This window comes from Zootoca vivipara, chromosome 16, assembly GCF_965207765.1.
Source record: "Zootoca vivipara chromosome 16, rZooViv2.hap1.1, whole genome shotgun sequence".
Lineage (NCBI taxonomy): Eukaryota > Metazoa > Chordata > Lepidosauria > Squamata > Lacertidae > Zootoca > Zootoca vivipara.
Genome location: NC_142599.1, coordinates 26,677,275 through 26,704,609, shown reverse-complemented (window position 1 = coordinate 26,704,609; position 27,335 = coordinate 26,677,275). Strand labels below are relative to the sequence as shown.

The window sequence follows — 27,335 nt, the reverse complement described above, 5'->3', positions numbered from 1 at the left end:
TTTCCAACAAAAGAGACACAAATCTTTGATTCCTGAGTATGCTAAAGCTATCCAAAATTGGAAGCGCTGGGGAAGGGAGCAGTATTATTATTTTTAATCACAAGTTTCGATGGGCATTTAGTTTCCTTCATACCTGGGGATGGCTGACCAAGTTGTGGGTGGACTCTGATGGACATTTTGCTGCCGCCCAGTCACACTTCACAGTTCAAGTGACCGTGAAGGGAAACCAGAACAGTTTGGGGGAGAGAAGTTTGGCTTTCACATTCCAGACGCTTTATGTTCTTTCTCTCCCACCTGTCTGCTTGCTTCTTTGTCCCCAAAATACCTTCTGAACCTGTGCATTTGCAAATACTCATCACAAAAACAATGCAATTGGTTTCGCCTCTTATGTGCTCTTCAAGTGTTAAATGTCCTTCAACTTCCCACCATTTGAGAATGTTTTTGTTTTTAAATTGGTATCGTTTCTAGAGCTGAGTTAAGTCTGAGCATGACCGCTGTTGAGCAGAGTGTGTTCTGCTATCATGTCAATATTTGTTTTTCCCAGTTGTATACAGGAGCCTGAGCTGGACAAGAGTTTGAACAGCAGGTTTCAAACTGTTTGGTCAACAAAGGCAAATTCCAGAGGGGAAGGCATGCAAACCTGCTAAGGTAACTCCTCAAAACGATTGATTTTTAACAGGGGAGGTTCCAGTGGAGGGGTATGAATGTACAAACTGGCTAAAAGGCCACAAAATGCACATGGCACAGTAAATCTGCGGCATTTCCAGGCTAAGCTCAAGTTTACATAAGATATAAGATAAGCACATTCACAGTACACTGATTAGTGATAACACTATCTTCCCAGTGTTTCATAGGCTGTAGCTTAGTGAAAGAGTACTGCCTTGCATGCAGGAGGGCCCAAGTTTAATCAGCCATTAATTTGGAGCCATGAGGACTAGAAACTTGTATCAAGTTTTAAGAGGAGAGCTCTGGCTTACTGGCAGAACAAAAGGTCCCAGGTGGAATCTACGCATATATATATATAAAACTGTGAAAAAAATTTTTTAAAAAAAGTTTTTAAAAATATATTGAATTTGCCATTAGCTCACCATCGTCATCTAGTGTCCCATTTGTATAATGCACTTGTTATGGAAAATTGCCCCTAAAATGCGCAGCCTTTTAGGAAGGACAGACGCGGGTCGGAAGCTCCAAAATTTGCACTGAGTTCAGCTCCGCCGAGAAATGACAGAGACCAAACGATGCTGTCAGGAAAAACAAACTGATCCTTTTATTATAGAAAAGAAAGAACTACAGCTGTAGGGTCCCTGCCTCAAAAAATGTAGGAAGGAACCCCGGGAAATGGTGCATCTCCCTTTTATACCTTTCTGTCCCCACATGGAAATCCCTGGACTGGGAGGGATGGGAAAGACAAGGAAAATGGGTGCTGATGGGATTAACTGGGTGTTGATACGATTGTTCTCCTCCGTTGCTGATGGGTTTCCCTTTGTTTGATCAGTCTAGATGGGAGTTGAGGTGGGGCCGTTCCTGGCAATTGCCGAGGGGTTGGGGTCCACCCGGCAGCTCCTTGGAGGAGGTGGTGGCATATAAATATAAGAAATAAATCTATTGTAAGGTCACAAATCAGCCCTGAGTGCTCACTGGAAGGACAGATCGTGAAGCTGAGGCTCCAATACTTTGGCCACCTCATGAGAAGAGAAGACTCCCTGGAAAAGACCCTGATGTTGGGAAAGATGGAGGGCACAAGGAGAAGGGGACGACAGAGGATGAGATGGTTGGACAGTGTTCTTGTAGGCACCAACATGAGTCTGACCAAACTGCAGGAAGCAGTGGAAGACAGGAGTGCCTGGCGTGCTCTGGTCCATGGGGTCATGAAGAGTCGGACATGACTAAACGACTAAACAACAACAACAATAGAGAGAGATCCTAGCATACGTCATGAATAAGACAGCAATTCTAATACAGAGAGAATCTAGCATAACTTAAGGCAAAAGGTTGTGTAGTGATAATCTAAAGGAGTCTGGGGCAGAGGGGAAGGTGTAGAAAGGAAATGTGTGAGCTGATGCTAACTGTTGTGCATATGCAGATCCTTAAGCCTTCCTTAAGGCAGGGTTGCGTCCAAGCAGGAGGGGTGAAGGTCTTTGAAGCAGAGTGGAGACTGGGAAGATGGCATTGAACAGGATTCTGGGTATTGCAGCTGTCAAATTCTGTCACCCCTCTCTGTTCATTAATAATGGTGTCCTGCTCCCCCCATATAATTTTCTAATACACACTTAAAATGTTTTATTTGCAGCTGTATAAAGGTAAAGTGGTAAAGGAACCCCTGACCATTAGGTCCAGTCGTGGACGACTCTGGGGTTGCAGCGCTCATCTTGCTTTACTGGCTGAGGGAGCTGGCGTACAGCTTCTGGGTCATGTGGCCAGCATGACTAAGCCACTTCTGGCGAACCGGAGCAGCGCACGAAAACGGCTAGGGCTTGCCGATCATAAGGTCGGCGGTTCGAATCCCCAACGGGGTGAGCTCCCGTTGCTCGGTCCCTGCTCCTGCCAACCTAGCAGTTCGAAAGTATGTGAAAGTGCAAGTAGATAAATAGGTACCGCTCTGGCAGGAAGGTAAACGGCATTTCCGTGCATTGCTCTGGTTTGCCAGAAGCGGCTTCGTCATGCTGGCCACATGACCTGGAAGCTGTACGCTGGCTTCCTCGGCCAGTAAAGCAAGATGAGCGCTGCAACCCCAGAGTCGTCCGCGACTGGACCTAATAGTCAGGGGTCCCTTTACCTTTACACACACACACACTTTGATTGTAGTAACACCATCAGCAAATTGGCAACCAGCGCTGGTCTCTGAGCAGGGGTGTTATATGCTGGCAAGGTCTTGCTCCTGTGAGCAATTGCACGGCAGCGCTCACCTGGTTTAGCCGGCCAATCAAAGCCATTCCTGGGGTGTGGCTGCTGTCGCATGCTGACAACTTCTAAGAGCCATAGGTGAGAGCTGAGTGTAGGGTGGGGACCAAAGGTGGACAAACTACCCCAGAAGGAATACGACATGGCCCCCACCCAGAGCCGTCTTTCCTATTGGGCTTACTGGCGCGTTGCGCCAGGGTGCTGGCCTCTCAGGGGCACCCCAGTGAGTGGGAGAGCTGTGCGGCTTTGCCGGCGGCCTCCCCTTTCCCTGCACGCCCGCCAGCTGTGCCCCGTCAAACATATGGCTGGCGGGGGTGCAGCTTCCTTCCCAAGCCTCCGTGGGAAGAGAACGATCCCCGCAGAGGCTTGGGGAAAGGTCGACAACTCTGGGAAGGGGGGGGGCGGAGGGATCTTTGTACCACGGCGCCGGATATGCTTAAGACGGCCCTGCCCCCACCAGTGTACCCCTCCCCTAACACCCCATACACACCTAATAATAATAATAATAATAATAATAATAATATAATTAAAACGCTGATTTCCTTCCTCCCCGAATCTGACCACGTTTGCTTGGCAACTGATTATGATGTCAATAAAGTTTATTTGAATGCAGTTTGAAGCTGGAAGAGCGGCCATCTTGCCCTTGCTATAGTCCTGGCAAATCTCATGCGAAAGGCGATGTAAGCTGATATTGCGAGCCGAAGCCGAAGCTGCCCTTTCCTTTGCCAGTCACCAGGGGATTGTCGTCACACAGAGGCCCCCTGCTGGAGTCTTGCCCTCAAGGTGCTGTCAGAAAAATAGAAGAGAAACACAGTATTTTCCTTGGATTCAGGACTTCCAAGTTTAGTTTGAAAGAAAAAACATTTTAAAATCTCCTCAGGGGAGGAATCCATTTATTATTATTTTCAAAAATGACCTGCTAAAAAATCCTGTGCCAATTAAAAATTTCAGTTCATCATCACTACATTGCAGCAGGGGAGGACTGATAAATAGAGCAGCTTAATACTGACGAACTACAATTTCCATGGTTAATATTGCAGGCTAGGGGGGGTCAAGCCGATAAACAACGTTTACACAACAGCCCTGCAGTGTTGTTATCTCCACATTGTAGGTTGGAGCCAGGCTGAGACTAAGAGTAGTGTACTACAACTCTGCAACCACCCGTAATGTGGTAAGTTAGTTGAACCAGGCAAGCTAGGTAAGTTAGTTAAAAAGATGACTGAAATCCCTCTTTGCCCACAAAGGTCACTGAGCGACTCCTAGAAGTCAGCCTGGACAACCACACAGGCTTGTTGTGAAGATAAAATGGAAGCAGGGGAGCACCGACCGGTAAGATGGCTATTTTTGTTTGTAAATATTTTTACATTTTATTTTATAGTACCTATAAAACAGAGAGAACAATTATAACAGCAGGTGAACATTGAAAGGCGAAAAACAAAACTGTAAAAAGGCACATAGGGTAAGCACAGTTACACATGGGTTAAGTAACAAAATCCAAGCCATGGAAGAGAAAAGTTAGAATAAATGTCTTCACATACAAAAAAAAAAAAAGTGTAATCTGAATATCAAGTCTAGTTCAAGATTTGCCAGGTTTGTGATGAGTGTTGTCTTGAAAGTGATGGTTCCATTGCATAAATAGTAAAGGAATGCCAAATTACATAAAAGCACTAGCTGACCCGGCCACGCGTTGCTGTGGTTCTTTCCTGTGATCCCCCCCCACCCTGTCACGATCCATGACGTATCCTGCCCCTCCTCCCTCCACCCCGGCTCATCCCTGTGTTTCGGTAGGATACCCTTCCCTCTGTTGTCCCTGGGGAGTGTTGGCCCCTCCCCCCTGTATCTCCATACCTTGGCCCCCACCCTCGAAAAGGAACTGTTAGGTTCTGGGTTCTATTTCCCAGCATGCACTTTTGTCTGAACCCTCTGTTGTTCCTGGGGAGTGTTGGCCCCTACCCCTGGTATCTTCCTACATTGGCCCCCATCCTTGGAGAAGGACCTGTCAGTTTCTGGGTTCCATTTCCCAGTATTTACTTTTGTCTGATCCCTCTGTTGTCCCCTCCCCCCTGTATCTCCATACATTGGCCCCTGCGCACGCATCGCGAACATTTCTATATGTTTAGATTAAGGATCGGAGGTGATGATGTGCCCTGGGACCCAGAGAACTACTTAAAGAATCCCAACCTGGGGAGGGGGGGTCAAATAGCGAAGCCCCACAGCCCTGTAGCAACAGACAGGCCCAGACAGAAGGAGGGGGATCATATGGGCCACTTGGCACGGGCCTCTGTATCCAAAGCGGGCCTCGGTCAGCATATTCACAATCAGTAAAATGAAAAAAGTAACAAAAGGGTTAAAAACAGGGACACATTATCTTATCTACCTGGGTCGGGCCTGCGTTCTGAAGTACCCGAGTTGTTCAGTTCCATAAAAAAAACCAGGAAGTGGCAAGGGGAAGGTAGGGAATTGTAAATGGGGTGGGGGTGTGCACTGCAAATATCTGAGGACTTAAACTGGGGAGAGAAAGTGAATGGTTAAAAAAAAAAGACACAGAGGCTTACAATCAGTTGTTTCTCCTAAAATAAGACATACCCATAAAATAAGTCATATTTATTTTTGTCTTGTGGATTTTTTGGGGGTAGTGGTGCTAAATTGTAAAGTAAAAACCCCTTGCAGTGTAGGGGCCTACATAAATCAAAGGCCGTGCTGCGGCCTGTGGCAACCCCCCCCCCGGCAGGCCCCGACCTCCACTTGGCAATGTTGGTTCTTTGGTGGGGTTTTTTTGGGGGGGGGTAGTGTTGCTAAATGGTAAAGTAAAACCCCTTGGCGTGCCCCCAAGTGTGTTGCTGTGGGTTATCCCCCTCCCCGGGCCTAGTGGAGGCCTGTCAGCCTGTCAGCCTGTCAGGGGCCTAAAACAAAGGCCTAGATAAAATGGCTACCTTGGTGTATTTCAGTTGCTTGGTTGATGATGATGTCATTCGGTTTGTGGGTGTGGCTTAGATTTCACAGGAAGGGAGGGGGTGGAGGAGGGTACTACGCCACTTGAGGGCGCTGTTTGACTTGGTGGAAAAGCAGGTCTGCACCTGGGCAGGTGTGTGATTTGAGGGATTTTTGCCCCCAACAACGCTCTAGAAGTGGCCTGGATCGTTGTGTCCAAATTTCAGGACGATCGGTCAAGCGGTTACAGAGAAAAGTGGAACCCCGGATTTCACGATTTTTACATTTTTATATATATAGATGCATCTCTGGGTTATTTGTGCGGCATAGGAATTCATTCCCCCCCCCAAATATAGTCTGGCCCCCCACAAGGTCTGAGGGACAGTGGACCGGCCCCCTGCTGAAAAAGTTTGCTGACCCCTGCTGTACATCAAAATGAGGGGGAAAGGTGTAAAAGACAGCCAGCCAGCCAGCAAAGCGCAAAGCAAAGCAGACCCTCTCCGTTTGCCACCAGGCCACTGAATGTTCCCTCTTTACTTTTCTAGATCTACCTATGTATATGTATGTATCTATGCAGCCCTGGCGGTCGGGGTGGGGCGGCGCTCGCGCGCGCCAGGTCCAATCTCACGAGAGGCGCGGGGGGGGGGCGAGTTCTCGCGCGACTTGGCTGAGGTGGGCAGCCTCCTCCGCCGCCGCGACAGCCCCCGGGATCCCGATCGCGGACGGAAGCAAGAAGGGAGGAAGAAGGAGGGAGGGTGGGAAGGAAGGGAGGAAGCGCGCACGGCGGGGCGGGGGAGGAGCCGGAGCGCGATGGCTGCCGGGCGAGGTGGCCGCCGGCGGCAGCAGCAGCAGCAGGATCGGCAGCAGCGGGGGAGTCTCCAGAGGCAGGCGGCGGAGGAGGAGCAGCGGCGGCGGCCCCTGAGGCTGAGGCAGGGGCGGCGGGACGAGCAGCAGCTGGAGCGGCGCCGCGGGGAAGGCTGGGCCTGGAGCAGCGGCGGCAGGTGGAGCTGCTGAGGGAGCCCTTCGGAAGCCGCCGGCCACACGCGGGGCAGGCCCGGCTGGGCGCCATGAGCCAAGGCAGCGGAAGCGGAGGCGGCGGCGGCGGCGGCGGGGAACCTGAGGCCAAAGCTCTCCACACCAAGAGGCTCTACCGGTGAGGGAGAAGGGCTGGGAGGATCCCCCCCCCCAAATCCCCGGTTTATCTCCCTCGGAGGCCTCTTCCCCGCTCCCTCCCACTGGGTATATAGATACCTGGTCAAATGTTAATGTCGTATCTATCCAACTATATCTGTGTGTCTACGGAGGTCACGGTGGCGGGCATGGTTCCCCTCCCCCCCAGTCCCCTCATATTTCTAACTCGCCCCACACTCAGTCCCGGGGCGGGAGGGGTTTAGGCGAGGGTGGTGGTGATTTGTCCGGTCTCGGGGCGGGTTACAAGAATTAAAACGCAATACTGGTACCCAAGGTCCTTTCTCTCTCTCTCTCTCTCTCTCTCTCTCTCTCTCTCTCTCTCTCTCTCTCTCTCTCTCACGCCCCCCCCTACACTTTATCCTCTTGTGAGGTTGAAAGGGCGCAACTGAGTGGCCTAAGGTGCCCCCTTTCCCTCCCCTGTTTTATGTTCTCACCGACCCTACGGACACAAGGTGGGTTACAACAATTAACGCCCAATAATGGGGATCTTTCTCACATCCCGCTCTTCATCCTCTAGTCCTCCCCCTTTTGGGTTTCTGAGAGGATAAGGGGGGTGAGGATCAATTCCCCACCTAAGGGCCCAGAGCAGGTTACACCTCTTTAAACCCAAATATCTTTCTCATCCACCCACCCCTTATCTTTTATCTTCCTTTGCATTTTCCTTTGCAACCCTATGAAAGAGCACAATTGGCCAGCCCATTTTGTGTTTTCAATGACCCTGAGAGGGATTGTATAGGTGAGGGGAGCTGTAGAGGCCAAGGTGCCTTCTCACCCCACCTTTAATCCTCTTGTCTTCATCCTCTTTGCCTCTTTTGAATAGGCACCTGGTCAGTTTAATCTTAATGTATATAAGGCAGAATATTGCTATAATATAAGGTTATCAGACATCCCTGTTTCCCAGGGACAGTCCCCGGATTTACAAATCAGTCCCATGACAAAACCCCATCATTCCTACTGAAGTAGAAAAGTCCCCGGATTCATTGAAAAAAATCTGGTAACCTTACTATAATATATCTACTGGAAGTCCGAGAGATGAATGTGCACTGCAGCAGCCCTGAACAGGAGGCTAGGTGAAAGTTGTTGTCATTGTTATGATTCTTATTACTAAACTTATTGTGCACCAGGAGGTCCTGCGGCCGATTACAGCAATTTCAAATTCAGAAATTTAAAATAGTTTAAACTTATTTTGTATAGCTCAAGGTTTTTTCTAACCTCTCACACACCCTTTATTCTATTTATTCCCCATGAGGTCAGAAGAGGACAACTGAGTGGCATAAGGTGCTTCCCCCCCCCACTTCCCAGTTTTTCTTCTCAACAATCCTTAAGTAAGGATGAAAGAGGGTGACTGAATGGTACCGAGGTGGAACAGGGTGACTGAATGACTCAAGGTCCCCTCCCCATCTTCTGAGCAACCCTGTGAGGAAGCTTGAGCTGAAAATGGGCCCAAATCCTTTCATCCCCATCTTATCCTCACTTGTGAAGGGGTATGCTGTGAGAGAGAGGCTGGACCAAGGTCACCCAATGGCAGCAGAGATTTGTACCTGGGTCTCTCCCAGCCACCCATTTCTGCTACGATCCCAAGATAGCTTTCTCTCTTTCTTTCCCTAATGGAGCTTGGCAAGGAGGAAGCTTTCCTTAAATTTGGCAAACTCTTGCAAATTTATGGATCCATTGTTCTTTTTTTTCCTCCACCGGGCGATAGGAGGCATTTGCAATTATTTTATTTCACCTCGCTCTGTTTTTTTAAAGATCCAGTCCTGCCCTTTTTTTTAATCCACCCTGACCCTATCAGCCAGTTTCTTCTTCCATTCTCACTTAAGCAGAGTACGATGGGGCAGGAAACCCAGAGTCAAGGGTGTAAAGAAGTTGACAGTTTCTCCATCTCAACCTTTTTTTCGCAGGGCGGTAAAGGCAGGCACTCTTAAGACACTCTTAAGTGGTTCTCTTCTGTGGCACTTAACAAAGCCCTGTCTGCTGCATCCTCCTATTTCCCTCTATCATAATTTTCAGAACATTATATGGAGGCAGGATACTTCATAGATGGATTATGGCAACTCTCAGTGGCTATTCCCAGGCCACTGCATGCAAGTTGAATGCTGGATGCACTTTGTTGCCCTGTCCCGCTGCTTCATGGCATATCACTTCTGAGTAAATAATTCTGTTCCTTTCTGTCCCCACCTCATCTGCTTTCCCTGTGGCTCCACATTCACCTGTCTCCTTCCTGACATTTTCTTAGACAGCAACCTGGATTTCGACCCTCCAGATGTTGCTGAACTACAACTTCCATCAGCCCTAGGCCAAGGACTGGGAATGCTGAGAGTTTTGAGTTCATCAATGTCTGGAGGGCCAAAGGTTTTCCACATCTGGTTTAAGATAGGGTGGTTAACCCATGAAGCAGATTAGGCTCACCAGTACTCATTTCCCTCCCCATAATAGTGCTGGATTGGGAGGAAATATTTAAAGCTCTTCATACAGCCTAGCATGGTGATGGGGCGATCTGAAGCTCCGTTGCAGTGATGGGATGAAATTAGAGGTTTCAACCTTGTCACCAGGTACTAGGACAAGGATGTGTGTGCTGTGTGCCTGCAGGTGTGAATAGTTTGTGAAAATGTTCATGAGAGTGTGGCACATGACCCTTGGAGGGTAAGCCAGCCTTTTTCAAGGTTAGCTCTCTATGGTTTAGGCATTTCCCTGTCACATAGCTGTCTTTTTGTGGAGGGCAGTGTGGAGTGAAGGAAGAAAACTAATGATGCAAGTGGTTTTTCTAAGGTCACTTGGTGAGCCTTTGGTTGAGTTTGAATCCTTGGCCAAGTACAGCTGAGGCTTGAGATGCAAACAGCTTTCCCTGCCTGCTTCCCTACAGTCAGAATGCTTGTCATTGGCTTGTGTTCATGGAGCATGGTATGCATTGTCATTGTCAATGCATACCATTGCATACCATGCTTCATGAACACAAGCCAATGACAAGCATTTTGTCTATTAAGACTGAGGCATTATACTTGATTTTTGCCAATGAGCAAACCCAGCAGTAGGTATCAAAATGCGTCAGCAAGGTCCAGCGCCAACCTCTTAATACCCCAAAGTGGCACTGCTTTCAGTTATATTGAAAATATCAAGTAGTTGGAAGGTCAGTACTTCTTAACTGTGAAGCCTTTAGGTTTGCTGCCTTAGAGAGTAAAGGGAAAGGGTGTGGTTGAAGCCTGGTGCTGAGCACCAGGTAGCTAATTACTGCCGCAAATAGTCTTCACGTATTCCTTGCAGGTTTCTCCAGCTAACTTTACTGCTTCAAGTTACCCTGCACAAAGTTGTGCTGTATAGTACGTGTTTTGCCTGTGTTTTGTTTCTATTGTGCAGTCCCCAAGCTCAAATTTTCCCTGTGCAGAATCTTGCTTGCAGAATGACCTTCATTTTTTAAGGATGTGTACTGTGTATCTATTAATGTGGACATTTTACCTGCGTCCATGCCCATTTTTGGCCCAGGCTGCACCACCCAGTACTGGCATGTGGCCCCTGGAAGGCTTCTCACCATTACAGCCTTAGAACCACATGGTATTTGGCACCTGTACAAGCTTTTAAATCTTGGAGTGGGACTTTCCTCCCAGAGCAGTGGCAGCAAGTTCAGAACTTGAGGGTAGCAGCTGCTTGGGAGTTGCTGCTTTATGGGAATAGGTTGTGTGTGTAGGCTACCCTTTGCACACACAAACATACCCAGAATGTGTGTGTGTTTATTGCCTGCCCTTCAACCTAAGGTTCCAGGGTGGGTTATAACATTAAAACCCAACAGCTTGCAACTATAAAAATAAAGTTGGTCCTAAGAACATACACATCAAGAGGTTTGCTTCCAATATCTTCATCTGGAAGTATGGAGAGGTAAGCTAACATTCTGTGGGAGCAAAGGAGGGAACAACTAGAGTGTACTCTCTAGTCAGGATTCAGCCACCGGCAGTTGGAGCTATGGACTTCTCCATCAGTGGAGACTAGCCTGTCAAATGTCGCTGTTCTTTCTTCCTAACAGGTATAGACTATTTGAAAGGGTGGCTCTGTTAGATTCTTGTATGAAAACAGTTTGGTTACATCGTGACAGACTTAGGTTATTTATTATGCCACAAGCATTTGTGGACTAGAGCCCCTTGCCAGATACATTTTCAGCTGCTGCTAGTGTGGATTGACAGCTTGGAAGTAGCAAGTGACCTGCTAAATCAGGCCTGACTTCCTCCATGCAGCTGTATTCTGAGGAATGCTTGGAGAAAGGAGCAAGCATCTGAACTGGTTGCGCAGTGCTTAAAACTGGAGGCTTGCCTCTTAGCTTAACTTTGCAGTAAAGGTAAACACAGTGATCCAAGGTAACTAGTCAGGTGCTGTGGCTATTGCACCCCAGAATTTTATCTGCAGATCTTGCACTTTTGCAAGTGCCACATGCTGTTCATTTTGCATTTGTGAGGAGTTGTTCCTTTTGTGTGGCTGCACTGGTGCTCTGGAACTCCCTGCCAATTGACATTAAGCGGGCACCCTCACAATACTATTCTAGGCACCTGTTGAAAATGTTTCTCTTTCAACAAGCTTGTCCAGACATGATTTGGTTACATCTGTTTTTAAACTTGTTTTAGTGTGTTTAAATGTTTTCAGATGCTTTAAAATGTTTTAAATACGCTTTTATTTTATCACAGTACAGTATTATTTTGCCACCAATGTATCTTGATTGGGTGAACAAGCTTTAAGAAACCAAGGAAAGGAGGAAGACCACGGCAATACAGAATTTCCATGCAGCTCTCAAAGCTGTGTCTTCCTTATGTTAATACTTGATGTTCTTTTGTGTCTCTTGTAGAGCTGTGGTAGAAGCCGTGCATAGACTGGATCTCATTCTTGGAAACAAGGCAGCTTATCAAGAAGTTTTTAAACCAGAGAACATCAGCCTAAGAAACAAGTAAGCAAGCAAGCTGAGTCTCTCTCTCTCTTTTTTAAAAAGTTTTGTAGTTCACTTAGGGGCCTGTTCTTGAAGGCACAAGATCTACCCTTGCTGGAACTAAGCAGGTATGGGAGGGATGCTGTGCAGGGACTTGTGCACACTGCCTTCAGTTTCATGCAAGAGACCGGATATAAACAGAATAAAAAAAATACTTGCAGAAGCTTAATATTAATGATATGATATATAAGCCTGCCTTTTATCGGGCCAGTGGATTATTCAATGCAGGATATTGCTTCGTTCTGCAGCAGATTTCAAACTTGTGGTCAGAGCTGTTGCTTTACACATAATGTTGTTTGGGAACACCCTTGCAGAAAATTTACCCCATAATAAAGTTTACCTAGCCTATTCACCTGCACATACCTTTGTTAATTATGTGACATAGCAGTAGTCTGAAAAAAAATGGTGGGGTGTGTATGTACAAGGGGCTTGTGCATTTGGGAGTTCAGCGGAACTTGCACAGAAGAAGCTTCCAAGCAGACTGTGCTCCAGCTCTTCCAGTTTTAAAAAGCTATCTTGCCTGGAGACAGTGACCAGGCAGTCTGGAAGCTAGACTGACTGCCACCTTGTCCTGCTTTTTCCTTGGGTATTTAGTTGCCTCAGCTATGTGGGGTTTTAAATATAAAAAGTAATTTATTGCTTTTTCACTTACAAAAAACATGATTTAAAATAGAATAAACTACAGCAATACTAGTTAGTTTGTCATTTCTCGGGGGAAATGCCATAAGAGAAGCTTAAAGTTGGAACTTAAAACAAGTTTATACTGCATATTAAAGTTTCTAGTCCAGTACGTCTCTCCAGATGTTTCTATGGGTTGGGGAGGTTGTCTCGAATGATTGCCATGTCTCATATGGTATGCCAGGTGTTGTAAAAAGTAAAGGGTTCATCTGGCCTCTGGCTGCCCTGACCTGACATTTTGTGTTAAGTTGTATTTTGTTACCGTAAGTTGTATTGTGCCATTGACCCAGATTGCAGGATGCAGTGGAAGATGGGTGGCTTCAGACTTCACATCTTTTTGTTCTGCTGGGAAGGGATCATAGCTTAAGTGGCTGTTTTAGCTAAGTTGAAGGCTAACCCCCCTCTCTTTTTTGCCCACTCTCCAATTTCCTGTCTTAGGTTACGTGAACTATGTGTGAAGCTGATGTTCTTGCACCCAGTGGATTATGGGAGGAAAGCAGAAGAGCTGCTGTGGAGGAAAGTTTACTATGAAGTCATTCAGCTCATTAAAACAAACAAAAAGGCAAGCTGGCTCTGAACCTTTTAGAAAAAAAGCATTTTAGAATTGAAAATAAAAAATAATAATGTACCCCTGCTTTCCCCAGCCTGGAAGCATAGTGCAGATGTAAACAGTAATAGCAAAGTTCCTACAAGACCTGAAGTGGAGAGAGACTGAAAGTTGCTAATATCAGTATGAAGAAAAATGTTAACACAACTGTATACTGCGTAATATGGCAGGTGGAGCTTGTCCTGTTGTCTTTCTTTGTGTACTGGCCACCAGTCCCATCATAAAAGTTGGTGGGTGTTTTGTTTGCTTTCTGACCACATGATGTTTTGGCATTAATTTCTCAGAAAGTGTTATGTCCCAAATTTCTCTCTTGGTTCTTGCATTTAAACCACTGGTTCTGAAACCTTTTTGCCCCCCCTCTTGATTCCATAAACTCACCCCCAATGCCCCCTATCATATAAAAAGCATTCAGAGTAGCAGTTTGCACAACCCATTCAGGAAGATAATAACACAATAATATTCAAAACCGCAATGATTAAATGCATTCATTCAAAATCCAGTTAAAACTATGTAGCTTAATTAATTCACCAAAATGGATGAACTTCATTCAGTGATACCACTTTTCAAAGACTGATAGTCATTTACACTTCCAGAGCCCCCATGCTGCCCCCTTGCATCTTAGTGCTCCCCCTAGGTAATCCACCCTGGGGGCAGTGTCACCCATTTTGAGAAACACGGATTTGAACCCTTTGCTTCTTTCCAGTTTCTAGCTACCAATATTCCTGCTGCCATTAATAAGTAAACAATTAAATGTTTGTACTCGCCTTCTAAATCCGGCCTGCGGACGGACGGTCCAGGAATCAGCATGTTTTTACATGAGTAGAATGTGTTCTTTTATTTAAAATGCATCTTTGGGTTATTTGTGGGGCATAGGAATTTGTTTATTTATTCATTTTTTCAAAATATAGTCCGGCCCCCTACAAGGTCTGAGGGACAGTGGACCCGCCCCCTGCTGAAAAAGTTTGCTGACCCCTGGAATAGTGCTTAGAAATGGCTACAGTCATGGAAGCCTAATTAAGGAGGCAATGGATGGTGTACTTACATGCAAAACTCCTTTTGTCTGCAGCATGCAGAGGAAGTCTAACTTTTGAGTTGGTGATTGCTCCTTATTATCAGCTGAGGGGAGAGAACAACAGCAGCGACTGCCCCAAATCCCCTTCCGTTGACTTAAGGGCGGGTGCAGCTTTTCACAAGCCCACCATTGGAGAATAGCGGAGTTGTACTCGCTTTCCAAAGTGTAAAAGCCGTAAACTGACTTTTCACCAGCAATGTAGCCTTCAGGCTGGCACAGCTCAGCTGTGGTGGGGAGACGACAAGTAGCAAAATGCCAGTGGCAGCCTACACATTGCAAGTTCTACAGAAGAGGGGTGGCATAGAGTGGCCAGAAAAAAGAAAGAGTTTTCTGCTGAACTTAGCTATGGCTTTGTCTACCTTTTGAGAACAGGGAGGGGGGTGAAGGTGGTGGTGAAGCAACTGGGGATGTGTTCTAACTTTATTTCCCCCTCCCCACCCTACAGCACATTCATAGTCGCAGCACCCTAGAGTGTGCCTACCGGACTCACCTTATTGCTGGCATCGGTTTTTACCAACACCTTCTTCTCTATATCCAGTCTCATTATCAGTTAGAGCTGCAGGGCTGTATTGACTGGACACATGTTACGGATCCTCTGATAGGTCAGTATCCAGATGCTGACATACGTTTTATTTACCATTCATTTATTGCATTTTTACCCCTACCTTTCATCCCAAGGTGACACCTGTGGTTTTTCTCCCATCTCATTGAATACCCACCACAACCCTGTGAGGTGGGTTAGGCCAAGAGGCAGGGACTGGCCTAAGGTCATCTGGTGAGCATCATGGCTTAGTGGGGAATTGAACCCTGGTAATGGAGGCAAATTTAAAAGCCAACGCTATAATTTAAATGGGCATACACTACATCTCGCCAGAGTGGGGGTGGTTGCAACCACCTGAGCCGTATGGCTCCTAGGATGGCCAAGTGTCCTACTTTACCGGGGGGGGGGGCTGCAATCCTCTGTTTGAAGGAGTGTGCAGTCCAATTCCAGTTTGAAAATAAAGAGCTCTGAGAAGAGCAAGTGGGGGTGGTTGTGGGGAACCTTGAAGTACCTCGGCTGCAGTCTGAGCAGGCACACAATCTGTTTGAATGATGGCAATGAGCTTGATGGCCAACTAGGGATTCAAGCCCTGCTCTTCCAGGTCTTAGTCCAGCACTCTAACCACTACTCCACACAGGCTCTCTATTATAAGAGCATTTTATTCAATGCAGTGGTTACTCAAATCATCTGCACTTACACATTTACTTATGTAACGGAAAAGCCCAGTATCTGAGATGTCCCTCCTACTGCAAACTTTGCACAAACCTTACAGAAACTACGAGAGTGCTCAGCTTTTAAGAACGAGGGCGGAGGCTTTGTCCAGTGTCTACCTTTTAGTGTGGCAGGAAGCACCTCTGGAATGGCCTCCACTCTGTAACATACACATGTGTCGTAGTCATAGGAAAGCTGGGGAAGGGGGCAGCCATTGAACTTAGGACCTTCTGCATGCCAAGCATGTGTTCTGCTGATCTTTGCCCCTCCCCATGTCCAAGGTGGTTTGATTATCCTGGCCATCTTGGTATTTCTCAGGAGCACTTAAGATGGTCTTACTTTACTGGGCTGCTGCAGCATTTTAACACACATTTGGGCAAGACAATCGGAATTCAGAAATTTGTACAGTGGTACCTCTGGCTACGAACATGATCCGTTCTGGAGCCCCGTACGCATCCAGAGTAGTACTTACCCTGAAGCGCTGAATCTGTGCATGCTCCCCGCACAATTCGGTGCTTCTGCGCACGCGCATGACTTCATTTGTCGCGTCTGCGCATGCGCGAATCGCCGAACTCGGAAGTAACCCGTTTCATTACTTCCGGGTTCGGCGCGTACGTATCCAGTGTCATACACAACCTGAAGCATATGTAAGTTGAGGTATGTCTGTAGATGATTGGCAGTCAGATGACCGACTCCTTGAAAAAAGGAGTGCATACTGAAAAGTGTCCAGGTACAGATATTTTATTTTAAGGTGTTATCAGTGTTATGGTTAAATCTAGAAATGTGAAAAATATGAGGTAAGGTGTTGTTTTGTGCAGATTTTGTTGTGAGTTTTGCATTTCTAATAGGGCTTACATAATTCACTTCTTTTGATTAAACACATATGGGTCTTATCCATCTGTTAAATAGGGTTTTACAAAATTGCATCTGGGTTGGTTTTTACAACTTTGCTCTTGGTATAATTAATCTTGATTGCATTATAAGCTGCTGAGTTCTCAGTAAATCACATAACATAGAATTTTCCAGATAGTTTGTGAAGGATCTGGTTTTGCAGAGACGTTTTTTTGGGGGGGATGGGGTCTGATAGCCAGATGAGTCCTTTGACCCCTGTGAGATGGCTAGAAACGTCTTTTTTGTTCACTTGGACATGCTCAGTTCTTGACTGGTGGGAGTCCATCACTTCTTTGATGACTGCCTTCCAGAATGATGCACTGAGACTCGTGTCCTTGGCAACCATCGCTGTGAGAATCCCATTAATACTGCTGCAGAACTTAAGCCCTCAGAATGCCTTCTAATCCACATTTAAGATTGCGTAGCTTTTGACACATTAATTGCACTTTGAAATCTTACCTGGGTTGCTATTGTGGTGGGGGCAGAACTAAAATCCATAGTTGTGGGGCTTAATATATGTCCAGAGTATGCGTGGATTGGATGTCATTTTTGTTCCAAACATTTCTTACAGTACTCCAGTACAGAAATTAAGGGAACCTTTTGTATTGCATGTTCTCCAGCCTTTGCCAACCTGTTCTGGTGTGGGCAGACTCTCCACAATCAGCTTAGAGTCCCAGCTGCCTTGTTCTTGAGCCGTGCTCATCCCAGGTTACCATATTCCTTGTGTCTTCCATAGGCTGCAAGAAGCCTGTATCTGCATCGGAGAAGGAGATGGAATGGGCACAGATGGCCTGCCACCGGTGTCTGGTTTACCTGGGGGATTTAGGTGAGTGCTAACAGTGGAGGGATGTACTAGTAGAGATTGGGGTGCTGCTCTGGCCCAGTGAATCCACAGTTTTCTTGCATTTCAAAGGGGAAGTAGACTCCATTCATTACCGACTAGCAAAGCCCTAAATGGCTTCAGACTGTCTCATCAAAAGCCCCTTTAATAATTCCCTATGTGAACTCTGTGTAGATGGCAAGGGTGTGTTAATGATATTCCATGCTTGTTGGGCTTCCTCCTCTTGGGGTTTTTCCTTAACCTGAGCTTAAGACTCTTCCAGGATCTCCCCCCCCCCAAGTTTTGGGGTTTGGGAACTAGGGTTATCCTAGCAGAGTTGGAGGCATTCATGTTGTATTTTTAGATATTGCATTGGACTTTGGTAACCTCACGAGGATTGTGAAAAGTTATTTAAACTTTCCAACTGCCCAGATACAGTATGTAAATTTGTTCCATTTATTGAATAAACTTGCCCGTAAGGCCTCCCAGATGGTTTTGTAGCATTGTCCTGCAATTCTACACCTTTTCTTACTGCAATCCATAAGTCTCTTGTGTGTGCTTCTTCCTCATCAGCTCGGTATCAGAATGAATTAGCAGGTGTGGACACAGAATTGCTGGCCGAGAGATTTTACTATCAAGCCCTTTCTGTTGCACCACAAATTGGTAAGTGTTTAGTCCATGTCTTATGATCCTTCCCCCAGATTTGTCTACCAGGCAATTTTGTCTTCAAGTTACTAGCCCATTGGAATGTTTGCCAGCCTGCTCACAATGAAGATGGTTAGTATTTGTAAACTACTGCCCTGCCTCAGGCTGCTCTTGGCTCTTGTTGGAGGCAATGAAGCAAGGGATTCTCTGACAGATCTAAGCTAAATCAGGCCTGTGATGGTAATCTCCCAAGCTGAAAGCAATGTGGGTGTATCATGTACTTGCACACTGTCCTTCCTGTGTGGTGTCCACTCAGAGAAATCCCCAGTACTCAACAGCTCCAGGACTTTCCCCACATGTTTTGTGAAAGCATCTTGGGCCCACCCTGCCCGTCAACCATGGATGTGGGAGAATGACAGTATCACTATGTGCCTCCATGACTTCTCTCCCTAGATTCAGAGGCCTGTGGTGGAGTTGGCAGTAACCTTTCCCACTGTTGCAGCTATTTTCTCTTTCTTGTAACTCTGGACAGGAAGGCGGTGGAGAACCCCTTGCCTTTGTCTCTCAGCCAGCACAGCAAGGAGTTGCTTAATTGGCAGAGCCAACGCTGCCAGTACATCAGCCAATTTTTATGTATTTAAAAATGTGTCCCTCGCTTTTTGAAGAATGATTTCCACAAAGCAGCTTCCTGTGTCCAATAAAAAACAGTTGCACAGTTCAAACGATGTTCTTGGGTCTGTGGAAGCTCAGCCTGTGTGGATCTGGCCTGTAAAATCTTGATGACAGCTGTAGGACCAGGCTGCACAGATGTTTTGAAAGCTGTTTTGGCTGCTTCCAGGGCTTTAGACACAGCCTGGCCATAAAGGGCAGGGGGCTGAGGGATTCAAGCTCCCACTCCCTGTCCCTTCTGGGTTCCTCTTAAGTTCTGCCTTCCAGCTGCTCAAATGGTGGAAATGACTGGATATGCCTGTCTGGAAGGAGCCCATCTCTGGTCCTTTATGGGCTCTAATGCAATTCCTTCTGCAGTCTCTTACCTCTTGGTTCCTGCAAAGTAAGGAAGAGCAGCCCCTTGTACTTGCAAGAAAGCCATGGCTTGTTTGTATGTATGTATGAAATTTCTGTGCCACTCTTCATCTGAGGATCACAGGGCAGTTTACAATATAAAAACAGAAAATTGCATACCACAGTAGCAAACAAAACAATAATCCCCCCCACGAGTGTATGAGTAGACCCATTGAAATCAGTGGGTTAAGCTGATTGTGCCCTCTGATTTCACTGGGACTGTTCTGAATATGACTTGGTCAGGTACAGCTGCAGATCGTAGGTGGGATTCTAGACTCCAGGGTTTGTTGTTGTTGTTGGGAGATTTGGACAAATACATGTGGAGCTGACTTTCTTCTGCCTTTTTGGGACAGGTATGCCTTTTAACCAGCTGGGGACACTGGCGGGGAGCAACTACTACAACGTGGAAGCCACCTACTGCTACCTGCGCTGGTGAGTGTGCCTCCCAAGGAGAGCGAGTCCACCTGTAGCTGCTTTGGGGCAGAGAGGCCTTTTCACTGTGCAGTGTGTCGCCTGTTGACTTTCTTGCTCTGTGAATAGCTGGAATGTGGTTCCCCTAGCTGCCTAACCTGACTGCCTGGATGCTGGTTGCTCTGTTACAGGCGCACGTGCAGCCTGTGCCCTTGGGCTGTCGGTCCATGAAAAGCAGCTAAAAATAAATAAATTCCAGGAACTAGTGAGCGGGGTGCTGTGTAGCTTGCAAGTCGGTTTTAGGCACCAACTTCCACAGAATTTCTGCTTTCATTGTTTTTAAAATATATTGTAAACTTCAAGTGAGAGATGAGTAAGTCTCCCCAAAGAGGCCTGCCAACTCAGAAGATTCCATCGTTGCTAGTATGTCTAGTGCTGTCACCTCTCCAGATCTAAGTTGGTTCCAATATTGTACAAATGGGGTTCGTTTTTTGTTTTGGAAATGTGCTTGTTGATCGAGTCTTTCTACCCCACAAATGTTGGAGGTTGTAGGCTTGCTCTGAAGCGTAATGTCCCTTCCCTCCTAGACCTTTTAAAAGCAAAATTATAGGAGTTTCTGGTGGCTTTTCCTCTTCCCCTCTCAAGCTGTTTCTTACCACCTTCCTGAAAAGGTGGGAAGACCTCATTCACACTCTGAACCCTGTGGCATGCATAGGAGCGTCAGTGGAGAGGCAAGGCAGTCTATCGTTTATTTATTTATTACATTTATATCCCACATTTCTTTCAATCAGCCCAAGGTGGTGTACATAGTTCTCCTCCCACCCCACCCCCCAATTTATCCTCACAATGCTATGAGGTAGGTTAGGTTGAGAGTGAGTGACTGGTCCGAGGTCACCCAGTGAGCTTCATGGCTGAGTGGGGATTCGAACCCTCGTCTCTCCGGTCCTAGTCTGACACTCTCTAACCACTATATCACACTTGCTCTCTTAATTTGTGCAGTCTGAGAGAGTCCTGTTTCTGACTTTATACAAAGTAAAGTGAATCCCACGCTTTTCTTTCAGAACTCAGTGGAGGAGGGTGACTCTATGCTAGACAGGGTGGGAAAGTTATCCAACTTGATGGGTATGTGGAGCTCTGTGACTTAAAACTCTGCCTCTCACATGTTACATTTTAGCTGCATACCCAAAAGCTGTGTGTGTGAGAGAGGTGTTGGTAATTTTGTCAAATGAACAGGCACATTAATGAGAGAGGATTAGCTAAGGTTTGCTCAGTGGCAAACATGGGGTTCTTGCTCTGGAATAGTGTGAAACAGCCTGCATGCTTGGGGGTGTGGGTGATGCTTGACGAAGTGACTGAAACCAGAAGGGACACTGAATGAGATTACAGGGGAGTGGGTTTATTGTGAAAGGAAGGAGTCTGACCTCACAGGGCTTGCACCTTCTCCCATTTCCGGCACAGCCACAGATAGGAATTTTGAAGCTTCTGTTTTCAATTCAGTGCAGCTAGTCATGTTGCCTGAACTTTGCAAACTATTATCAATTATGGTTTGTTTGAAACAAACCAGCTTCAAACTCTGATTTGTGCCAGCAAGCCATGGTTATGATTAGTCATAGTTTAGGCACCAAATGCAATGCTAAACTGTTTAACTGAAACCAGAAGTGAAAGTTTCTGAACTTCAGCTTTGATGCCAGGAGGAGGGGAATGTCATTCTTAACAAAATATGATATCTGGATGCAGCCAAGGCCTTGCAGAGCTTTGCTCAAAGTCTCACGAGTGTAAAACTAGTTAAGTGAAGCAAGCAAAGAAGTGCAAACGTGCTCTTGATGTCAATAAAATCTACAGGTGGCAAAATTCTGCTCTTTTGACCTTGTCAAGTGTAACCCGCTGCTTGTTTGGGGTTTTTCTGAGAATTTAACGTTTCTGCTTTTGGGGTTTTGTGCCTGTTTAGTATCCAGTCTGAAGTGTCCTTTGAAGGTGCTTATGGGAATCTCAAACGCCTGTACGATAAGGCAGCCAAAATGTATCACCAGCTGAAGAAATGTGAAACCAGGAAACTGTCACCCAGCAAAAAGAGGTAAGGACATAATGTGGTTCAGTCCTGCAGTGAGCAAATCTCAAAATCTGTCCAGTGTTCTGGTAGACATGTCCAGAGGTAGAGTGTTATCCAGCCTCTGTGAACATTACCTAATTCCATAGAGAAGCACCTGTGACTGACCCCAGCGGGATGACGTGCCAATGAGCACATGTACCACACCCCACACACCCCGGAATTTATTGGTTGGCTTGATCGTGATGGTTTCCCAATAGTCATTTGAAGTTAACACCTGCAATTTGAGCCTTAAGGGGGCAGGGAAGGAGGGATGCACCATTTGTGTGGTGCTGCATGTGAGAATTGAAATGCAAGTGGATGAGGCAGCGCAGGCTGTTTGGGTGTGCAAACGTGTGTTGCTGCCCTCTTGTTTACCACAACTGCCTATTTCATGGATGGGGAAAGTGATGCAGAGAGAGAAGTGTCTGGTTCAAGGCCAGCCTGAGCTGAGGTTTATAAGCAACACCTTGGCCGGTCCAAGTCCGGCACTACTAAATTTTAGCGATGGGTTTTCTCAGCATTAAGAATGTGGTAACTGAGGGGTTATGAGAGCTGGAAAACTGTGGCTTTGTGCAGTTGAGGCTTATTCAGCATTAGGACTCTCACTTCTTGTTTGTCCTGACTGCTCTTCCGTTGAGGCTGCAGTGCACTTTGGTGGGTGAAGTCCTTTGCCAAAGCTGCTGCGGTTTGGATTCCCCTCCTTCCTCTTCCAAATTGAAGAATGTGCCTGCCACATACTAATATTGCCTGTGCCTGAAATTTCCTTTGCTTTTGTGGTGCTGGCTGCATAGCTATAGGACTTGCTCAGAGTCTTAAGAAGCATTATATTACAAGGGGTGAAAATGTCTTGGGGGTAGAGCTAGAGCTGTTGGGCGCTAAGACCTTATCTGAAACCACTGACAAAATTTCCTTGACCACCTCCTTGGGATAATTGTGTCCTTCCTCCTCTCTTTCCCTCTTCCAACTCCACCTCCACCCCCGCAGGTGCAAAGACATTAAGAGGCTACTGGTGAGTTTCATGTACTTGCAGAGCCTCCTTCAGCCAAAGAGCAGGTGAGTCTTCTGCGTCTTTATTCTTACTGTGCTGTTTTGTTATCTCCTGGTAGATTATGTAGCTGAAGCAAAGCACTTTTACATTGGGATAATATACTGGTCCAAACAATCTCAAGGGCATTGGAATAACTTCCCATGAGGAGAGGGGAATTCCTTGCTCCAACACTCTTCTGCATTTTTGTCATGGATTGACAGCATTGCCTTTTCACCGGTTGAGAGTCTCACACCCCTAGGGAGGATGCATCACCCTTGGCCCTTGAGAATAGCCATAGCTCAGTGATAGAGCATCTGCTTTGCATGCCAAACGTTCTGGGTTCAATCCCAAGTAGGGTTGGGAAAGGCTTTCTGCCTGAAACCCTGGAGAGCCACTGCCAGTCAGTGTACTGACCTAGATTGACCAGTGATCCAACTTCATATGAGGGAGCTTCTTAAGTTCCTAATTTGTCAGGTGAGTCTAAAGCACCTTGGGGAGAATGTGCCCTCAGATCAAGTATCGGGGTTGCCTGGTTCTTAGTTACCTACTCGTTGGCTCAGCCTCTGCAGATGAGTACTCTAAGATAGCTTGTTAAGGGGGTTGCATAACCACTGTGGTTCCCTAGGGTTTGGAGAGGATTCCAACTGTTTGCTGTGGGACAATCCTCTGTGGCTCATCTCTCCCTGTCACCCACCTCTCAGTTCTGCAGACTCTGAGCTGACGTCTCTCTGCCAGTCGGTACTGGAAGATTTCAACCTCTGCCTCTTCTACTTGCCCTCTTCGCCCAACACGAGCTCTGCCAACGACGACGAAGAGGAGTGCGAGAATGGCTACTCCTTCCTGCCAGATCTCCTCATCTTCCGGATGGTCATTGTCTGTCTGATGAGCGTCCACAGCCTCAAGAGGGCAGGTGAGCAGCATGGCTGTGTGTGGTGTGTCCTCCTCTTGCAGGCTTGGTGTGCAAGTTGTAAGCTGCCCTGTCGGCCTCTCCTTATAATATGATTGGTTGAACTGAGCTAGCATCTCTCAAACTCTTCCTGTTTCCAGAACAGCAGCAAAGATGAGGTGGTTCAGCATCCACTTCATAAAACACAGTCATTGACTCCTGGGCTCAGGTGCTCACAGAGTAAATCTGGGATCGAAGCATTTGCATTTCATTTCACTTTAAATTTGTATTTTCATAGAATCATAGGGTTCATAGACTCAAAGAGTCTGGATATTTAGCATATCATCATTAGCATTTATTAAATTTGTTAGTTGCTTTTTCCCCATAGCAATTTGAAGCAACTTGCAAAAAACCCACATACTTTAAAACTAGGATGGGATAATATCTGAAAACACCCCACTCGCTCTAAAAGGCCATAGATAGTTCAAAGCCAAAGGGCTGGTTAAAAAGGAGTGTTTTTGCCTGGCGACTGAAGCTTATGTAATGATGACACCAAGTGAGCCTTCCCAGGCAGAGCATTTCACAAACAGGGAGCCAACACTGAAAAGGCCTGATCTCACGTTGCCACCCTCTGGACCAGGGGTCCCCAGACTTACCGAGCGGCGGGCCGGTGCCCGCCGCGCCGCCCGCGCGGTGGGCCGGACGGCAGGGGAGTGCGCGCGCAGCGGGCCGGAGGGCGGGGGAGTGCGCGCCCGTGCGCATGCGCACACGCACACGGGCGGAAAAAAAATCGCCGAAAATCGCTTGTGCGCATGCGTATGGGCCTCCCCCGACCCGGAAGTGCACCAGAAATGACCTCTTCCGGGTCGGGAGAGGCCTGTACGCATGCGCACAAAGGATTTTCGGCGATTTTTTGCCGATTTTTTAGATTGTCGCTGCGCCGCGCGCCGTGAGAGCGGGCGGCGGCAGCGGGCGGCGGGGGTCGTCGCGGGCCGGATTGGAAGGCCGATTGGGCCGCATCCGGCCCGGGGGCCGTAGTTTGGGGACCCCTGCTCTGGACCCTCCTGTGGAAGGGGGCACATGATATATGCAAGTGGCTGAATGGAGTTCTTAGTTTTGTTGCAGAAAGGATTTTTAAATCTCTGAAAAACAGTGAGTTGACAAGAATTTTAACTTTGATCGCATAAAGAAGCCCAAAGGCATTTGGGTGCCTGCAGTTGAATAAAGGTAAATGCATAATTATGGAGTTTGCTCCCCCACAGACGTTACAGGCACTGTTTTTCCCATTCAGTTGCCAGCTCCCCTTGACACTGATGCTGCCTCATCTCTCTCCTTACAGGCTCCAAGCAGTATAGTGCAGCCATTGCATTCACACTGGCCCTCTTTTCACACCTCATCAACCACGTCAATATTCGCCTGCAAGCAGAGCTGGAAGAAGGCGAGAATCCAGTTCCAGCCTTCCGGAATGATGGCACAGGTGAGGGCTGCAAGAAGGGTTAAGTTTGCCCATTCTGTTAAGATCCTTGCCTTCCATCTTCCACGCTGCATTTCTCCTCTTGTGACAAGGCAGGCAGTGGTGAAAATAAACTGGTTAACAGTTATTTACTTTTCCTAGGGGATCCTGGGAAACGGAAGTTCTTTGGGGACAGTCTGTAAGAACTTGAAAACAGCCCTGCTGGATCAGACCAAAGGCCTGTCTGGCTCAGCATCTTGTTTACAGAGTGGCCAGCCAAATACCTATAGGAAGCAGGGAAACAGGACCCAACCCCAACAGAAGATAGTAATCAAAGCCAGTCTCCTTCATGAATTTGTTGAAATCCCTTTTAAAGCCATCCAAGTTGGGCGTCATCACTAGATCTTGTGGGAGGGAATACCTTAGTTTAACTTAAGTTCTGTGTGCAGAAGTCCTTCCTTTTGCCTGCCACGAATCTCCCACCATTCAGCTTCACTGAATGAAGATAATAACACAACACTGTGGTACCTTGGTTGTCAAATTTAATCTCTTTCTGGAAGTCTGTTTGACTCCCAGAACCGTTGGAAAACCAAGGCACGGCTTCCAGTTGGCTGCAGGAGCTTCCTGCACTCAATCGGAAGCCGTGTTGGACATTCGGCTTGCGAAAAACATTCTCAAACCAGAGCACTCACTTCCTAGTTTGTGGCGTTCGGGAGCTGATTTGTGTGGGAGCCAATCCGTTGACCAAGGTTGTCAAACTATTTAGTTTAATTAATTCAACAAAATGCGTGAACTTGATCTAGTGCAGGCATCCCCAAACTTCGGCCCTCCAGATGTTTTGGACTACAATTCCCATCTTCCCCGACCACTGGTCCTGTTAGCTAGGGATCATGGGAGTTGTAGGCCAAAACATCTGGAGGGCTGCCTGATCTAGTGAGACCAGCTTCCCAAAAATCTGACACAGTCATTCACACCTCCAGCACCCCCTTCCATCTCTTGCTCCTTAGCCCCCTCCTCCTAGGTAATCCCACCACCCCCAGGGGTGTCAACTTCAGGAACCACTGGTATAAAGTATTTGTGGCAGGTGTTGCAACAAAACAGTAGTCAAGCTGGTTTGCGTATCTTAAGAGTTTCCAAAAATGTGTGTTCGGCTGCTATTTTGCAGAGGATCTGGAGGCCCGGGAATCCTTGAACTCCATTGAGAGAGAAGCCGAAGGGGACCTGGCCAACCACCGACCCAGCGAGGAGCAGCGGAAGAGCGAGAGCAAGAAGGGCAAGAAATACTCACGCCTCTCCTGCCTGCGCCGCCGCCGCCACGTTCAGAAGGTGGACGAGAGCGACCTGAGCGAGGGCTTCGACTCCGACTCCAGCCCAGATTCCACCAAAGGGAGTGACGGCTCAGAGAGCGGCTCGGAGAAGAGTGATGAAGAGGCCGAGGCAGCTTTTGACGTGGAGACCGACTCCGACATGAACAGCCAGGAGTCACGCTCGGACCTGGAAGACATGGAGGACGAGCCAGATGCCGAGGGGGGCAGCCAAGCCAAGGGCATGAAGAACGGCGCCCCAGAGGCTTTGGACTCTGCAGAAGGGGATGTTGGCAGGCTGGTGGACTTGAAAAGCCCTGGCATTGCCAAGACTGAGCCCCTGCTGGAGCCTCCTGTGGCCAACGGGCCAGGCTTGCTGGGCGCCAGCGATGCCAGTATAGCCAGCAACCTCCAGGCCATGTCCACGCAGCTCTTCCAGACCAAGCGCTGCTTCCGACTGGCCCCCACTTTCAGCAACGTCCTCCTCAAACCAAACTGTGAGCAGCCTGCCCCAAAAGAGGCGACAGACAGCAAGCCATGTGTCAATGGGGACGTGGAGAAGTCCAAAATGACTGAGCAAGGTGAGAGAGAGAGAAAGAGAGAGAGAGATGCACGCTAGATTGGAAAGGAGATCCCTTTCATGAATGGAGAAAAGGGTGTGTGAGCAGAAGTGGGGCGGAAAGACCTTGGGATTTTGTGGAGGGTGATTTGTGGGCGAGATGTGGCTGACACAGATCCCAGTTGCCAACCCAGAGGTGTAAGTGGGGAAGGGGGCAAGATGAGAACTCCTTTGATATCCTTAGCCATGCGCCCCCAAAACATTGCTGTCTTAAAGTGGGGTGACAAACCTGTCTTCTAACCTTTGACATTGTGTCCCCATCTGCACTATACATTCAAAGCAGCAGCATATCACAGTCGTGGATTATTCCTCCTAAGAATCCCCAGAAGTGTAATGTTTTAAGGATGCTAAGAGTTAATTGGAGGTCCCTTTTCCTCCTCACAGAGCTGCAATTCCCAGAGTTCCCTGGGGAAAAGGATTGATTGTTAAACTGCTCTGGGACTTGTAACTTTGTGAAGGGAATAGGGGTCTCCTAACAACTCTTAGCACCTTTAACAAACCTCCTTTCCCAAGATTCTTTGTGGGAAGCCATG

The 27,335-nt window shown here is 47.3% G+C and overlaps 1 protein-coding gene across 1 annotated transcript in view; it reads left to right on the top strand.

Annotated features, from left to right (window-relative positions):
* The first annotated feature begins 6,666 nt into the window (after positions 1–6,666).
* Positions 6,667–27,335, top strand: part of SMG5 (SMG5 nonsense mediated mRNA decay factor) — a 33,704-nt gene continuing 13,035 nt past the window's right edge. Inside the window, exons 1-12 of the mRNA XM_035097785.3 lie at positions 6,667–6,985; positions 11,849–11,947; positions 13,103–13,226; positions 14,789–14,945; positions 17,223–17,312; positions 17,880–17,969; positions 19,367–19,445; positions 21,373–21,498; positions 22,498–22,566; positions 23,242–23,450; positions 24,766–24,903; positions 26,045–26,764. Of these exons, the coding sequence (XP_034953676.3) occupies positions 6,900–6,985; positions 11,849–11,947; positions 13,103–13,226; positions 14,789–14,945; positions 17,223–17,312; positions 17,880–17,969; positions 19,367–19,445; positions 21,373–21,498; positions 22,498–22,566; positions 23,242–23,450; positions 24,766–24,903; positions 26,045–26,764 (1,987 nt within the window). The 5' untranslated portion in view covers positions 6,667–6,899. The remainder of the gene's footprint in view (positions 6,986–11,848; positions 11,948–13,102; positions 13,227–14,788; positions 14,946–17,222; positions 17,313–17,879; positions 17,970–19,366; positions 19,446–21,372; positions 21,499–22,497; positions 22,567–23,241; positions 23,451–24,765; positions 24,904–26,044; positions 26,765–27,335) is intronic.